The sequence below is a fragment of the Oryx dammah genome, unplaced genomic scaffold (genome assembly GCF_014754425.2).
Source record: "Oryx dammah isolate SB20612 unplaced genomic scaffold, SCBI_Odam_1.1 HiC_scaffold_7, whole genome shotgun sequence".
NCBI lineage: Eukaryota > Metazoa > Chordata > Mammalia > Artiodactyla > Bovidae > Oryx > Oryx dammah.
The window spans coordinates 12,627,783-12,644,391 of record NW_024070191.1 but is presented as its reverse complement, the minus strand read 5'-3'; the positions used below and the strand labels follow the sequence as shown (position 1 = coordinate 12,644,391).

The 16,609-nt window shown below is 39.4% G+C and overlaps 1 protein-coding gene across 1 annotated transcript in view; it reads right to left on the bottom strand.

Moving 5' to 3' along the window:
- Positions 1–16,609, bottom strand: part of TENM3 (teneurin transmembrane protein 3) — a 185,766-nt gene that overhangs the window by 83,752 nt on the left and 85,405 nt on the right. The window contains exon 11 of the mRNA XM_040242877.1: positions 4,949–5,095. Within this exon, the coding sequence (XP_040098811.1) occupies positions 4,949–5,095 (147 nt within the window). The remainder of the gene's footprint in view (positions 1–4,948; positions 5,096–16,609) is intronic.

Sequence of the window (16,609 nt, the reverse complement as noted above, 5' to 3'; positions counted from 1 at the left end):
ATTTGACTGTATAGTCCATGGGGTCACAAAGAGTCAGATACGACTGAGCGATTTTCACTTTCAGAACTCATAATTTCCTCCCCTCTCTTCCTTCCTTTTTTTTGTTCTTTTTTAAACCATTCCCCTTCTGATTTTTTTCTATTTTATTTAACTTTTATTTATTTATTTTTAATATATTCTGGAGAACACAACCATCTCACCCTCCTGCTAGAACTTTTAAAAAATGTATTTTCAAATGTTTCCTTATTTTCATTTGGGGATCTCCAAACTTAGACTGCCTCTGTCCATTCATCACATTCATTCTGAGGCTCACGTTAAAATATCATTCATCATTTCCCTCCTCTTTGTCATTTTTAGCACACACACCTGCTTGCATCTGCAGTTTGTATCTTCTGTTTGTATTTTTTCTTCCTTCCTCTCTCAGTACTGTTTTTTAATTTCTAAATAACCTCAGTTGAATTGTGCTTCTTTTTTCTACCATGATCAGACTCTAAAGGCATTAAAAAAAACCTGTGTGAGGTATATCTTCCTGGCATCTCCCCACTAAGGAGTATTAATAACTCTGAAGGACAAAGACTAACTCCATCTACTTAAGAGTAAGAGGCATCATTCCTGGCAGGATATATATTCTGACATTCTACCATCTTGCACAGAATTTAGGAAGAGGTTTAAGTCATTCTTGGGCCTTCCACCATCCAATCTGCAGAAGACTTGCCTCTTATGTCTCAGGTATCCACAGGGGCGCTGTCTATTTGAGGACCAGACAGGAAAGCAAGATGTCAAAGGGAGCTCTGACCACATCTCCCTAATGAGAAGAACAATAGGAACATGGCAGCTACTGCCACAGATTATGTGTCTTGGAGAAACCAGCTCATTCATGAGTATCTGCCTTGAGTTTCTATAAAGGTAAGAGTTGTCTCTGGCAAGCTGTTGTATCTTGATGGTCACACTGTGGGACCACCATATGGGGAGCTATTGAAAGTCAAGACGCTCCCTATCGAATGTGAGTCTTAGCAACGTGGCCAGGTGCGATGGTGCTTACTGAAGTGTTGGGGGAACTGGAGAGCTGCCTTGTCAGGCTGGGGCATGGAAAACATGCCAGAGACTCCAGCACTGATTTTCCTGTTCTCAAGTAAGAGGGGAGCAAACTCCAGGAGGCAGTGAAGGTGGGTTACAGTCCACGGGGTCGCAGAGAGTCGAACACAAGTTAGTGGCTGAACAACAACAAAGTAAGAGGGCTGGAATTTGGAGGGAAGGAAAGAGAGAGGATAGAAGATTCCTCCGTAAAGTAACAGAACTCTACTAGCCATATGAAGTGGTTATTGAAGTATATGACATGGTTATAGTAAAATGAAATGCTATTGATGGCTATCCATATTCTGATAGAATAATCTGTTTTTCTGTCTACCCACCATCCTTGAAAAAAAAAAGTGAAAGTAAAAGTGTTAGTCGGTCAGTTGTCTTCAATTCTTTGCGACCCATGGACTGTATAGCCCTCCAGGCTCCTCTGTCCATGGAATTCTCCAGGCCAGAACACTGGCGTGGGTAGCCATTTCCTTCTTCAGGGGATCTTCCCTACCTGGGGATCAAAACTGGGTCTCCTGCATTGCAGGCAGATTCTTTACCATCTGAGACACCACAGAAGCTTCTATCGTTCTTATCTGGAGACAGAACTTTTCTGCCACTAGTCAGCAACTTTCTCTCTCTGTGTGTGTATATGTGTGGTCTGTAAAGTTCTTAGAGTAGTGCTCTACAAATTTGCTCAGACTAGACTATGATGCATTTAATTTTTGATTCGAGTCAAATCAACCTCTTCATCTTCTCCTTGTTTTTTAGTTGTTTAATGGCAACCCACTCCAGTACTCTTGCCTGGAAAACCCCATGAGCAGAGGAGCCTGGTAGGGTGCAGTTCATGGGGTCACTACAAGTCGGACATGACTGAGCAACTTCACTTTCACTTTTCACTTTCCTGCATTGGAGAAGGAAATGGCAACCCACTTCAGTGTTCTTGCCTGGAGAATCCCAGGGACAGAGGAGCCTCGTGGGCTGCCGTTTATGGGGTCGCAAAGAGTCGGACACGACTGAAGCAACTTAGCAGCAGCAGCAGCAATGTGTTAAATGAAAGTACTTAGCAACTTTCTGACTAATTCACCATTTTTTGACACCAAATGTAGACAATGTATCTATAATGGCACAGCTCCCACATGTCATAGAATTTCAACTATAGTCCTTATTTTAAATGTTCTGTTTTACTGTTCTCATCTAATGGTAATGGTAATAATATCCTTAATCACCAGATTATGTGTCTTAAGTTGGTGTTTAGTGTGAAAAATATTGTCTGTATACACATAACCCATGCTTAAGTTCAAGGAATCCTCTAGCTTGGGCTATAAGGCACCCAGGTTACAATCTTAGGGTGTAACAAAGCTGGTGCTGAGGTTCCTTCTCAAAAGATGAGCAAAATTAGGTTAGGGACAGGAATACAAATTATATGAGATAAGCAGAGAAGCCACAGGAGGTCTTCTATCAGGTCCGATTTCCCCTTGGAGAGGGAAGTCTAGAGATAGCAGAGCTTCATGCTAATAAGAATAAACAAAGAGGGAACGAGGCCAATTCACAGCTGATAAATTCTGAGGAAAGAGAGAAACCGCTTTAGCCGATAAGGACACTAAAGAGTTGATCAGCCCCTAAATTACTCTGCAGCGGCTCTGCAGACTGGGCCCTGCAGTTTGCTTCTCTCTGCCAGAGGTGTAACCTCCTCAGTGTAATCTCTTAGAACATGAGGGTAAAACATCTGATCAAGGAGGAAGGCAAGCTAGCCTTCTTTCCAGGGGCAAGGGCTTCCTCGGAGGGAGGGGAAAGCTGCTGTATGGGCGTGCAGAGGACTGATGCTGCGGTTTCTACGACAGCTCCGGGGCACAGGGAGGTGAGAGAGGCAACTGTGTATTACCAGGCAGGAAAAGCTTCGAGGGCTAAGGACCAAACACCTACGTCCATCAGGAGAGACAGCAGAGCACAGAATTTGTGGCTTAAGTTTCTTGACAGTCCACGTTAAAGGAGCACAGGGAAAAGAGTGAACAGTTAGGCAGGAATGGAAGAGTGGACAGATAGCTAGGAATGGATAGGGAGAACTGCAACTCGTAGTCAGGAAGAGGCGAAACAAGGAACATTTGGTTTGAGAATGACTGTGTTGTGTGTGTGTGTGTGTTGGGGGCAAGGAGGAGAGCTGAGACTTGGTTCTGACTACCCTGCTTCCTAGAGAACAGTATAAGGCAGGCCTTGTTTTACTGTGCTTCCCTTTATTGTGGGGAAGATGTTGCATTTTTCATAATTCCAAGGTGTGTGGCAACTTGAAGTGGAACAAGCCCAACGTGCCATTTTTCCAACAGCACTTGCTTACCATGTGTCTCTGTCTCTTGTTTTGGTAATTCTTGCAATACTTCAAAGGTTTTCATTATTATTATATTTCTGATGGTGATCTGTGGCCTTTCATGTCACTACTACAACTTGCTTAAGGCTCAGATGACGGTTAACATTTTTTAGCAATATTTTTATATTAAGGTATATATGTTGTTTTTAGACATAATGCTACCGCACACTTTAACAGGCTATAGTATAGGGTAATGTAACAGTATCCGATAGGCATAACTTTTATATGCACTGGGAACCCATATCCCCTACATTTACATGACTTGCTTTTTCATGAGACTTGCTTTACTGCGGGCATCTGTCTGATGTTATGTCTGCTCTATTTGGAAAGGAGAGGGCCAATTCAACCTTCTCTGACAACCTTTTATGAAGTTCACCTAGTCAAGGTGAGCACTTTGAAAGCAAAAGAAGGAAAACTGGATAATGAGAGCTGCTCCTTACAACGTAACATAGCCCTGGCAATACACATTCTTTCAATGCTTCCACAAACTCCTTTATGTCTATTTTACATGTGAAACACTTGAAGTTTAACACAGTCAGGATCTTGTCTGCGGTCACATGAGCACTACGAGGTGGAGTGATGCAAGTGTGCTCAGTACTAAGTCATGCCTGACTCTTTGCGACCCCATGGACTGTAGCCCACCAGACTCCTGTGTCCGTGGGATTTTCCAGACAAGAATACTGGGGTGTGGTGCCATTTCCTGGTGGAGTGAAGACCTGACTCCAAACTGGCACTCATAACCATTGCCAAACTGCCCACGTGGACACTCCCAGAAGGGCAGGTTCAATGAAGGTGGAGGAAGGGAAACACACACTAGGAAGGTCACACGTGGAGCAGGTGACCAGAGCGGTCTAGACAGAAACTATAATAATTCCTTCTGAAAAACTCAGTCTGCAAGGGACACCAACAGTGAACAGCTCCATCGCTGGAGACACAAACACTAACTCTCACTCTCTATTCTCTGAGATCGAAACACACCAGCACAGAGGATGGGCACAACGGGAAAAAAATAAGTATTTCTTCACTCTGGGCTTACAAGGGGTGGAATACCATAATCCTTTTCACAGGCTGTAAAGTTAAGGGTAAAAAGACACTGGAAGTACAGCTTCAAGGGGATTGCTTTCTCTTCCTGGCCTTTCAACAGAAGAGCTTGGGAACTACCTTGCATCTTTTGGACTGTTCCATTATTAAAAGACTGCTCTTGAGCTCCCAGTTCACAGGGCCCTAAAAACTGCATCAAGGAGAATCACCACCTGGAGATTAGGACAAGAAATGGAGAATACTGCACATTATACAGTAGCTTGGTTACCTTGCCTTTTCCCTGAATGATAATAATCTTGCATTTGTTTCAGGGAAAACAGGGAGCAAAATTATTCTATCAGCACTCATACATTTTTCAATCAATCTAACCTGTGGGGATCAAATTTTTTTTTTTTGGTAACAGATAACCATGGACCCATGAGAACTTATAAACCTGAGTTCTGGCACAGGCTCGCTTTCCTGCTCCGCATCTCTTACCTCCCTCATTGTCCTTGCTGTCAGTGCAGAGGGTCTCCATGGCTACGTCGCATCCTGCTCCTCGCCACCCTGGCTGGCAAACACAGTGCCAGCCGTTTTGGTCCAGTGTGCACCTTCCATTGCTGTTGCACAGACCGGGACACCCCTCTGTCAAAAGAGACAAAGAAGGACAACACAAGTGATTTGAGTATTTAAAGTTTTTGCACCTCAAATAAACAGATGAGGGACACTTAGTGGGAACAGGCCTTTCGAAACAGCACAAATACTGTAATTGCACATGGATAGAAAGAGCAACGCAATCTAAGGAATCTGATTCTTATCCAAGTGGCATCTTTGATTGGCCTGACCCTTGAGACACCACTTACCTGTGTAGGACAGAAATGTCTGCAATGACCCACTAAAATTGCTGCAGGCCAGACAAAATTAACTTACATTTTTTCCCTTTTTTAGCAAAGCAACAAGGTTGATCATTAAAGTGTGAAAAAAGCATCACAGCGAGATCATTTCAGAAGCCCTAGAATAGATTTTTAATCTGCTGTAAACATTACTGGTCACTGGTTAGGACACGTCTTCTTAAAAGTGCCTTGTTGCTTTCAAAAATTCCCTCTAAATTTAAAAACGTGAATGTGTGGGTACGTGGCTAGGAAGGATGTTCAGAAGAGAATGTTAATTTTATCTGGCCTCAGAGTTGCCGTATATTCATGTGAAATTACAGTGCATTAAATAATTGCACAAAGTATAGGCCAGCATCAATGACTATACTTTATGCCGAGAATACATTCCTTTTCACAGAATAAGCAAAGCCCAGGAAATAGTGAAGCAGCTCAGCATCTATTCTAACAAACATTAGGGTTCAGGCTGCATACGGATGGGACGGGACTGACAGGATTTCCAACTAAATGTAATAGCTGTGCATATCTGATTACTCAGGACGGACAAAATGAAATACCATAAGGACCACAGTAAAACATCGAGAGACTGAACAAAACCACGGTAGTGACGTGCTTCAAGACAGAGCGCAAAAGAGTGATCGTCTGTGACAGTCTCCCTAAAGCTTTTATGCTGTTACCTTTAAATCCTATCTTGTCTGCTTTTATGGGCAAGGAGGGAAAATTTGGGAAACAATGAAAAAATTTAATATATCCGAAATCTACAATTGTTTCAGTCTAACATGACATTAAAAAAAAAAACAAAAAAAAAAACAAATTTTGCCACTTCCTACAGATGGTAACTGGCATGCAGCCAACATGATCTGTTTATGAGAATGGCACCAGGGTAGGTTCTGGGGGTCTTCTCTATGAGTGTGACATGATACCGACAGAAATGAGGGTATAAACGCTCTAAGATGGCAAGAATTACGGGCTGTTAACCAGATCTCTTTGGAACGAATTAATTTATAATTTGGTATAAAATTCATATAGATATTAGTTAATGCCTGCTCTAGCAGTTCGGGGTTTGTTCTAGCTTCTTATAACTAGAATGCTTGTTTCGGTGACAAAATTTAAGGGAACCATCTCTTTAAGGATGTTTATTTTAGGTCTGTATTAAAAGAATTATTCATATAACTGGCTTTCCCTCCTTCACTGTGGAACTTGAAAAGATCTCAAAGAGACTTTCTGTCTCTTCAGATTAGAGTTAACAGAAAGAAGACTGTTTTGACAGTCCCTTGCGGCGGGGTATGATGAAATTAGACTTACGGACGCCATCAAGTCAGGAGAATATTAATTTTGCTGCTTCTTTTCTTTCAGACAATTACCGTCTGTTTTTATGGATTATTCAATGGCTAAAAGGTAAATTTTCCTTATGGATGCCTCTGTTTTGTTTTTAATGAAAAAAAAAAAAAAAACCAAACAACAAAAAAAACAGATTTAATTGCCCCAGTGACAAAGGTGCAGCAGTCGACTGAGGGCACACGGGCAGTTATTACATGAAAGCCTGGGTACTGCCATGAATATTTTCATATTCCAATGAAAAGCACAAACAAGGAATTAAAAAAGGTAATCTGAGGAGCGAGGGAACGGGACTATTCTCTTCTGAAAGACATGGTTTTCACTTATTTCTATGATAACTGAAGACAAAGAATCTGCTGTTTTCTGCTGAGCAGAGTTATCATTTTTGTTCTCTAGAATACACAGTATTTTGTAGTTTTTTTTTTTAAGAAAATCACAAAACATAAATTATGATATCACATATACTTTGAAACATTGAGATAAAGCCAAAGAAGTTTCCATATGAGGATAAATGAGATTTCTCTCAACATATGTTAACCAGAATCTTCTTTAGATTGACAATTTCTTATTCTGTGATAAGAGTGAGTGTTCGTGATTCTTTGATTTAGAATTTAAAGCTTATGAGCTGAATTGCTAACAATGAAGATCTTAAAGCCCAAAAAAAAAAAACAAACCCTCCATAAACAAAAAACAGCAAATATACTGTTATCTTCAGTTTTTGGTTCCAGTGAAGACTAATGCTTTTACATAGGAATGAAATCTGTGATAACCCAAAATTATAAAAATGAGACACAGACACTGAAGTCTCAATACTTTAAATCCAAAGGATTTCACATAATGTAGGCCTGATTTATCATTTACAAAAATATGCAGGAAAACAATCTATTTTCATACCTACTACAAGCTAAACACGGTTATATAGAGATATATATGGAGATATGTCAACAAAGAGCAAGTATACAGTACCTTTAACTATCTTATCCAAATAGTGAGCTTGAGAAATTAAAAAGGAAAAAAGAACAGACAGACATTTCAGAAGTGTCACATGGGACAAGGAAATTTTCAGAATTTACATGCAAATTGAGCAGCTGCAGCTGACATCAGACACCACACGACAGAGATGCACTTCATATCTTCTGCAAATGCAGTATATTCCCATTTTAGCAAATGCAGTCACGATTCCAGAAAATATTCAGCACTTTAAGGGAAAGTGTGCAGGTAAACTAACACTTCCTTTTGCAGATTATTTGGGACGGACCCATTCCGATTCTTCCTAAGATTATACCTTCATAACTAAGTGGAACGAATGGAGTCAATTTTTGTCATTAGAGAATTTTGGAAATTTACAACTATGAGATTTACAAATATCAAACTTTTGAGGGGGGTGAGAAAATAATTCTCTTTCAGTTTGTTTTGAACAAAGTAGTTTCATAAGGGTTACACGGTGGAAGGGCAGAAAGAACACACAGCAGCCCTGGAGGAACCTTGATACATTTTTAGATGCTTTCTTCAATCTGTGACATACACCCACAGAAATTCTACTTCATTCACCTTCTCTTGAGTCGCTTGCATATTTACAAAAAATCAAACTTTAATTGCTAATAATAAAACAAAAAAGCAAATGTAACATAGTATTATGAAAAAGGCATGCATTAAATTCTATATGATTTACCCAGCAGCCCTTGACTACTTGTCAGATGGATAATGACGTAACCAGTATGTAGTCCATTAGGAAATACAGACTGTTCTAAGATCTTGTTTCCCTTCAGGATTCATACAGGAATAGGCTCTGTTTCTCACAAAAGCTTTGCACGAAGAGTCAGGATGAAGACTGAAGTCTCTTACTGTACCTGTCCATTTAATCTTTCATGAGGTTACAATTAGCCTACACCTTTCCTCTTGAACAGAAGCATAAAAATCCCTCTCTCTTCGCTCAACAGAGAGACCTAATATATTCTTAATAAGCCTCAAATCTTCTTGCTTTGTCAAAATTCATGCATCTTTAATGATCTAAAATTGCTTTTCAAAGACGCTTATGTTGATTATTTTTCATTACTGACATATGCAAGTGGTAGCGGAACTCTTAACAGAATGATTTAAACGATAACTTTCAGTTGAGCTACTAAAGCCTGGCAGTTCTGTCACGCGCATAAACAAAACCATAAATGGTTCAGACCCAGCTGTACTGTTTATATGAAAGGATGCTTCACTTTGCCACAGGATTCCATTAGAGGCTTCTGAATTGCATTTAAAAATAAGCATGTTTATAGCTAATTGACAATATATTGTTGGGGGAGTGAAGAGGGGTTCAAGAAACAGTGTCAGGCACTAACCTGCAATTATAATTTCATAAAATAATTGTTTTTCAAGCATTAAAATAAAACTATATTACTGTATAACATCATTCGTATCATTTCTTAATAATTCCTTCCAAGCATTATATAATCCAGTAGACTCCCATGAGGGCTCATTTGATATGGAGGATAAACAAGTGCCTTAAAACATTCTGGAGTTTCTGGTTCAGCCAGGTTTGAGGGAATTATTAATATCACTTATCAGAGTTGGAGAATAAGCTTTTGGCTCTTACATCAGGTCCACGTCAATTAACACACAACAATAAGGAATATAATTAATCCTGATCTGGATTAGAAGTTCTAAAGGAAGAATAAATTAGAATCCAGCCAATCCTATTACTTTCGCAAACAATCGATTATGCAAAACAAGGAATTACAGGTAAACGAAGGTTTGTCATTGGACCAAAAGAATGGCAAAAGTGGAGGTGAAATTAGAAAACAGATTTAAAGTACCCAGCAGGTTAAATTTTACACAAAGATTTAAATATTAAACCAATACAATATTGTAAAGTAATTAGCCTCCAATTAAAATAAATAAATTTATATTAAAAGAAAGAAAGAAAGAAAGAAAGAAAAACACTAAAAAAATAAAAAAGAAAAAAAATGTTTATGACACATTTTAGAAACTGACCATAAGAAAAATATCTGCACTGAGGAAAAGATACCAAGATTTGTCATTTGCATTTTATATCATAGGGAACAGTTATTAGGCTGATAGGTTAAAACTAAGAGAGGAAGGAGGTAAAAAAATAAAAAACACACACAAAAAACCACCTTCTACATTTTGGCCTTGAAGAGTAAAATTTCCAACAATACCACAAGAGCCTAGGTCTAAATAATGAAGTTAAACGAAGATGTCCATAGACGAGGTTCAAAGAATTATTAAAAGTGATAATTGCAACAATGAAAACATCATTATATAAGTCAATACAGGAAATTATCAGAAAAATGCAGGCATGTTGTAAAAAGCCATTAGGAACAATAATCATAAAAAATAATATAGTATATTTAAAAATTAATACACCTAATAATTGCTGAACTGCACATTAAGTTGCAAAAAAAAATCACTTTGAAAATGAGTAAGTGTATTCTGACACTGAAGGAAAGTTGTTCCTGTTAGATCTATTAAGAAGTTTTAAATTTGTTTTATAGAAGAAAACTCTATTTATAAATATGAGTGCTTGATGTACAAAATGGAACCCTTGGAAAAAAACTGTTCCCTGGTAAAATGTTGTATTCATAAAACACTTTCCCCGGAGTTTTGATTATTTATCTTTTAAGAAGACCAAATGGGGCATAAGTGGATGAGTATTACCGTATTTTCTGTAAGATAGTGGTTTTTAATCTTTTTCACAGTCTCAGTTCTCTGAGAAAAGTGCTGGGAGTTATGGATTCTCCATAATCTCCGGTTTCTCTCCCTGCCCCCTGAAAAAATGCACACGTGCTCACAAAGTGCTGCTTATGACCTGAGCATTGCTGGAGCCCTGGTTTCATAACTGGCAAATTATGAACACCTGGCTGATGTATTAATGATGCCCGAATTTCTAGCTCTAAGCACTTCATATCATTCTCTCATTTAATCTCCACCACAACCCCAGGATGTAAATACAGCTGATACAGTAAATAGAGATGAAGAAAGGAAGAGTGAGGCAGTCTGTGCGAGGTCACAGGCTAGCCGGCCAGGCTGCCTGGCTCTGGAAGGTGCACTTAACCACTGTCACGATGCCTCTTCTTAGACATTTCAGTTCAGTCACTCAGTCGTGTCTGACTCTGCGACCTCATGGACCTCAGCACACTAGGCAGGCCTCCCTGTCCATCACCAGCTCCTGGAGTTCACTCAAACTCATGTCCATTGAGTCAGTGATGCCATCCAGCCATCTCATCCTCTGTCGTCCCCTTCTCCTCCCACTTTCAATCTTTCCTAGCATCAGAGTCTCTTCTAATGAGTTGGCTCTTTGCATCAGGTGGCCAAAGTATTGGAGCTTCAGCTTCAGCATCAGTCCTTCCGATGAATATTCAGGACTGATTTCCTTTAGGATTGACTGGTTTGATCTCCCTGCAGTCTTAGACCTTTAGAAACTAACAAAAATTTTTTCTTCAGTAGAAGAAATGGATGAAAGAAGCTCAGAAGTACTGTGCAATCTTTCCTGACCTCATGTGAATCTCAGCAGGTAATTGTTTCCCAAAGTCACAGGGTGGTATTCTCATGTTTTTGACATCTACATGGCTTACTTGGCAAAGTGCACAAAACAGGTAAAAGTGAAAGTGTTAGTTGCTTAGTAGTGTCTGACTCTTTGTGAGCCCATGGTCTGTAGCCTGCCAGGATCCTCTGTCCATGGAATTCTCCAGGCAAGAATACTGGAATGGGTAGCTATTCCCTTCTCCAGGCCCAAGGATCAAACTCAGGTCTCCTGCATTGCATTGCAGGCAGAATCTTTACCACCTGAGCCACCACGGAAGAATGCAGGTGAGTGCTGGACATTTAAAGACGGAGCCCTTGATCTCCAGATGCCTTGGCTCATCATGGTCTAAACTGTCTCTCTTTCAAAATCCATTCGGATACACAGTCATCCCGGAACATAACAAATGAAACCACCGCTCTGGTTTCAAGCTCATGCATGGGAAGCCCTTGTCTACTTGCTGGTACAGTGAATCTGAGATGGGGGAGAAGGATGTGGCTCAGCAAAAGAATTGCTATTATACTATTAGCTCATAAACCTCCAGCATCACCAAACCAAACAATTAGCACTGTATCATCTTCACACACCACCCATGAGGTGCTTCTTTTTAAAAAGAATGCTTTCTCTTTTCAAGGTCCCTGTTTACCATATTTCTCCCTTTACTTTTGGGGAGGTGGGGTAGGGTTGAAAACAGAATGATTTGCTCTTGTCTGTACCAGTTAGCAAAGGGCATGGATTCCACAGACCCCCAGGAAGAAGCCTGCTCACAGTCTTGTACCATTTGGCATTCCCAACATGGAGAGTAAGGAAGAACAGCACCTTTTAAGAAATTCTACCTACATGCCCCATTTGCTTATCTGTCAAAATTATGTGGACGTCCCTGGTAGTCCAGTGGTTAAGACTCTGTGCTTCCAATGAGGAAGTGGGTTTGATCCTTGGTTGGAGAACTAAGATCTTACGCTGCATGGTGTGGCCCCTCGCAAAAACACAGAAAAACCAAAATCATGGGCAGCCCTCCTCCCTCCATTTCCTCTAGCTAACTGATAGTTCTCATTTCCCCCTGAATATGTCTCATGGACAAAGTCTAGGAGTACAAACAGCAGGCTAAATGTAAAAGGAGAAGAGAAATATCTAGAGATCAATTCATGTCAGTTAAGATAGTCCAGGAAATCACCAGGCTTTAACGATATATAGACATATGCGACTTAATCTGTAAACCTTTCCCATTAGAAGTGCAAACTCTCTGGGCATGCTAATCACTGTACTCCCATTGCTCATAAAAGAGTTCTTAATATCTGCTGAGTAAAATGATTAAATGTACTTATTATGGTATTCCTACTCTGTCCTACAAGTGCCTGCAGCTTTTGAAGAAATTCTCTGAATAATACAAAGACTACCTTTTGTGAAAGAGGTATATGTGAACAATACCTCATTTTACATCCTTCCCCTCTCCTTTATCCATCTGTTCCTCTCCCCTTGCCCAATCCATCCATCCTAGTTGAGAACAGCGCTATTAACAATTACTATGTGCTGGAAACTATGCTAAGCATTTAACACGAATTGGCTCATTTGATTTTCACCACCTCTTTATTATCTTCCTTATTTCTCAAATGAGGAAACTGAGACACGGGAAATTAAATAACTTCCTCCAGGTCAAAATGCTAGCAAGTGGCCAAAATTTCAAAGTCCGTAACACTTAACGAAGAAGCTCTGTGTACAACTCGGCATACAGAGAGCTGTGTACCTGGGTAAGGCAGACCATCAGCACATCTGGTTTTGGATTATCAATGAAATGATAATCACTTGAATGAACAAATAAGACGAAAAAAATGTAGAAATCCTCAATTCACCATCAACAATCAAAAGGAGAAATGGGGAAGTTAGATTAAAATCCAAACAACTTGAAATGTTCACTTGTGAACATAGTCTCATACGTTGAGACTATGTAGTTAAGAAACCTCTATAATGAGAACTGTTATAACCTGTTCTAAAAATCCCAAGTTTGGGTAACCGATTGGCAGGTTATTAAAACTGAGGGATAAACCAGGGAAAATGAAAACAAATGAGTATGAAAAATTAAAGAACAGAAGCAGTTCAGTAGATGCCTGCTGTATAAAAAAAAAAAAATCAGCTGAGTGATAGCTGCAAAGAAGACTGCTCCTTTAAAAAAGACGTCAGAGGAGTGTACGTGCCTGTTTGTGGGAAATTGGGATATCTGGAGGTCTTCCTGGAATAAGACTGATTCCGACTTTGTTTTCCCCTCACCATCAAACTGATTCTTCAAAACACAGAGAAGAAACAAAGGCAAACCAAGTTGCTGATATATCTCTATTAGGCAGTTCACAAGGGAAAAATACAAAGAGTTTGTGTATATTTGTATTTGTTGCTGATATGTGTAGTTATGATCTATTCACTCTTTCTGCTATCAACAGTGTGCCCAGCTGGAGCATATTAAATAGGACTGTATTTTCACTGGGCTATTGAAGTCACTCCTGGGGATAGCCTAGGTATAGGGAAAGAACACAGAATCTAGAATGCTGGAAATACTGCTCAGCTTAATTACAACACTAAAATCTTAGGGGCCCATCTCTGAAAGAGGGTAATTCAATCGATGAATCCATAATAAAATACGGACATATCCTTTACTACGGCGAATACAGCAAAGGCCTCGGAGTCAAGGACAGATGTTTATTTAGCACTGTGTGTTTTGTAATACTTAAAAAATACAGTCTTGAAAAATAATTCACATTAGTATGTCATTAAAAGTTGTACGTAGGTATCATTCTTTTAGATTACTCATATACCAGTTTCTGTAGGATGCCAGAAAAGCTACAGTTTGCAAATAAGTACATATTAAATCCATTTATTCCAATCAGCAACTGTTTAAATCAGTGTGCAGCCTGCATACCCATTGATTTGATGTTCCTTAATTGGTACCCACTGCACTGTTTTATTACTGATTACCCTGTCATAAAGAATTACAACACTGACATAATTTTAAACATTGCAAAACAATTTACTCAGGCTCCTTAAAAACATGTGTTCCCTCACCATTGAACTCTCATTCTAAGATTGAGATAAAACATTGCAAATACTTTATTCTATTTAGGAGCATCAAATAATTTGAATTTTAACAACTAGCAAGTGAGTTTTAACAACTAGGTTGTGCTAGTAGAGAAAAACAGTGTGCATGTGTGAGTACATACATGTGAGCACACACACATGTGCATGTGTTCTTGAAAGAGCTTTTGCTCCTCTAAAATTGGCAGCATATTTCTGCTTTAAATAAATTGTCTTTGAAAGTTTGCATGTTTCATTCTTTTTACAGATTGGAAACTTGGTGAAACAATTACCTGTACAATACATTGCTTCTTGTATGCACCTACCTAAGCAAAATACCGTTCTTCAGTTAGGAACATTATTTATGCCAAGACATTCCAAGAAAGTGAAATAATATTTTTCCTGATTTAAGTCTGCCCAGGAAAAAAAAAATCTAGATTCAATGGAAAAGGTGCTTTGAGACAAACCAAAATTTTCAAGTCAGCACTGCTGAAAAAGTGCCAAGGCAAGCTGCAGAATTTTGTACAGACAACTGGGAGAATAATATTTGGTATCTTCGTTCAGTTTAGAATTTCATGTCTTACCGTAGAGTACATCTACATAACAGAAGTCACAGCGAAGCAGGCAGAATACAGAGAGCACCACTGATGCTGGCATGCACCCAGACTACAAAAGAGACGAGTGTTGTTTGGCATGTGATACGGGCTTTCTGGTGCAGTCTTTACACATGGCATGATTTCATCTACTGGACCACATACATAAACATGGAGTAACACATGTCTCCTTCAGATTTTTACTCCTTGTTTGAATTCAGTGAATGACATAAGCAAACCCACATTTCCGTATGATTTCCTAGATTAAAAAAAATCAGATTATATTTCAGTACCTTGATTTGGAAACTAAGCTCTTCAGAAAAGTTCTTATATATGAAAATTAGAATACAAACGTATTGTACACTAAATAAATATTTGGATCGCTAACATCCTGACACAATTAACTTGGTTATTGCAATTACCAAGTGTTAGTCACTCTGTGCCTCTTTGCAACCCCATGGACTGTAGCCCACCAGGCTCCTCTGTCCACGGGATTCTCCAGGCAAGAATGATGGAGTGGGCTGCCATTCCCTTCTCCGGAGGATCTTACCAACCCAGGGATCAAACTTGGGTCTCCTGCATTGCAGGTAGATTCTTTACCATCTCAGCCACCAGGGGAGCTCTTACTGTAATTACCAAAGGGATGTCTTGCTGGTAGTTCCAAGTCTTGTGGCAGGAAAACTATGAAAATCATCTACTGATTTGGTCAATGTCAATGAGTTTTAATTTCTTATCTACCATTATTACTTTTGCCTACTTATAAAATTTAATATTTAAGAAAATTTATAGAATAAAGTGTAAAGTGAAAGTGAAGTCGCTCAGTCGTGTCCGACTCATAGTGACCCCATGGACTGCAGCCTACCAGGCTCCTCCATCCATGGGATTTTCCAGGCAAGAGTACCAGAGTGGGGTGCCATGTTTATCTTCAGCAAATTAAACAGATTATCCAACTTTGTTTTTTCCTGATATAGTTTTAAAAATTGACAAGAGAAAGACCTACATAATAGGTGCTATCAGTCAATCTTTTAAATAAAGAATATAAAAAGGACAAAATGACGAAGTGACTGGTATCTTTTAAGAGACACCAGAAAGAAAGGAACCTGACTTTAAGCAAAGCACCTCAGGACTGCCAACGGTCTGTTTTCATAAACCAGGAAGTCCACTCTGCCCCCATGATGTCAGGATCGGATCGGCTGCCGCATGTTCCACCTCCTCGTGATATACTCCCTTTAATGGGACCACCCTCCATATAAGCAGGCTAGATCCCAAAGTGCAGACAACCCTACTTTTGTATTAACAAGTCTTCTCATTGTCGCACATAACCCTCAGATGGTACAGACGCAAGATGGTACAGACGCACAGTTCCTAACCAAATTCCAAATCAGCTTTTTGGAAGAAAGAACACATCACCACTTGTTCTTATATATTTTGTGTTCCCTCATTAGTGATTTGAGCAACGTACATTAATATTTTCTACAGGGCTATAAATCTTCGTATAATCTGCTCATAAACTTGGAAATGCAAGTCACTTTTACAGTAACTACTTGGGAAGTAAGACATCTAGATATTCTATTTTACATGCATATCACAATCCCCAGACTACAATTTTGCTGAAAAATTTTCATTCTGTTCTTCATTATGGGATGTACTGAGCAGGCCTGATAGAATATACATTGCTAACTTTTGAAACAGAATGATCTGAGTTTGTGTACCACCATTCCTATAAACAGGAGGAAATTCACTG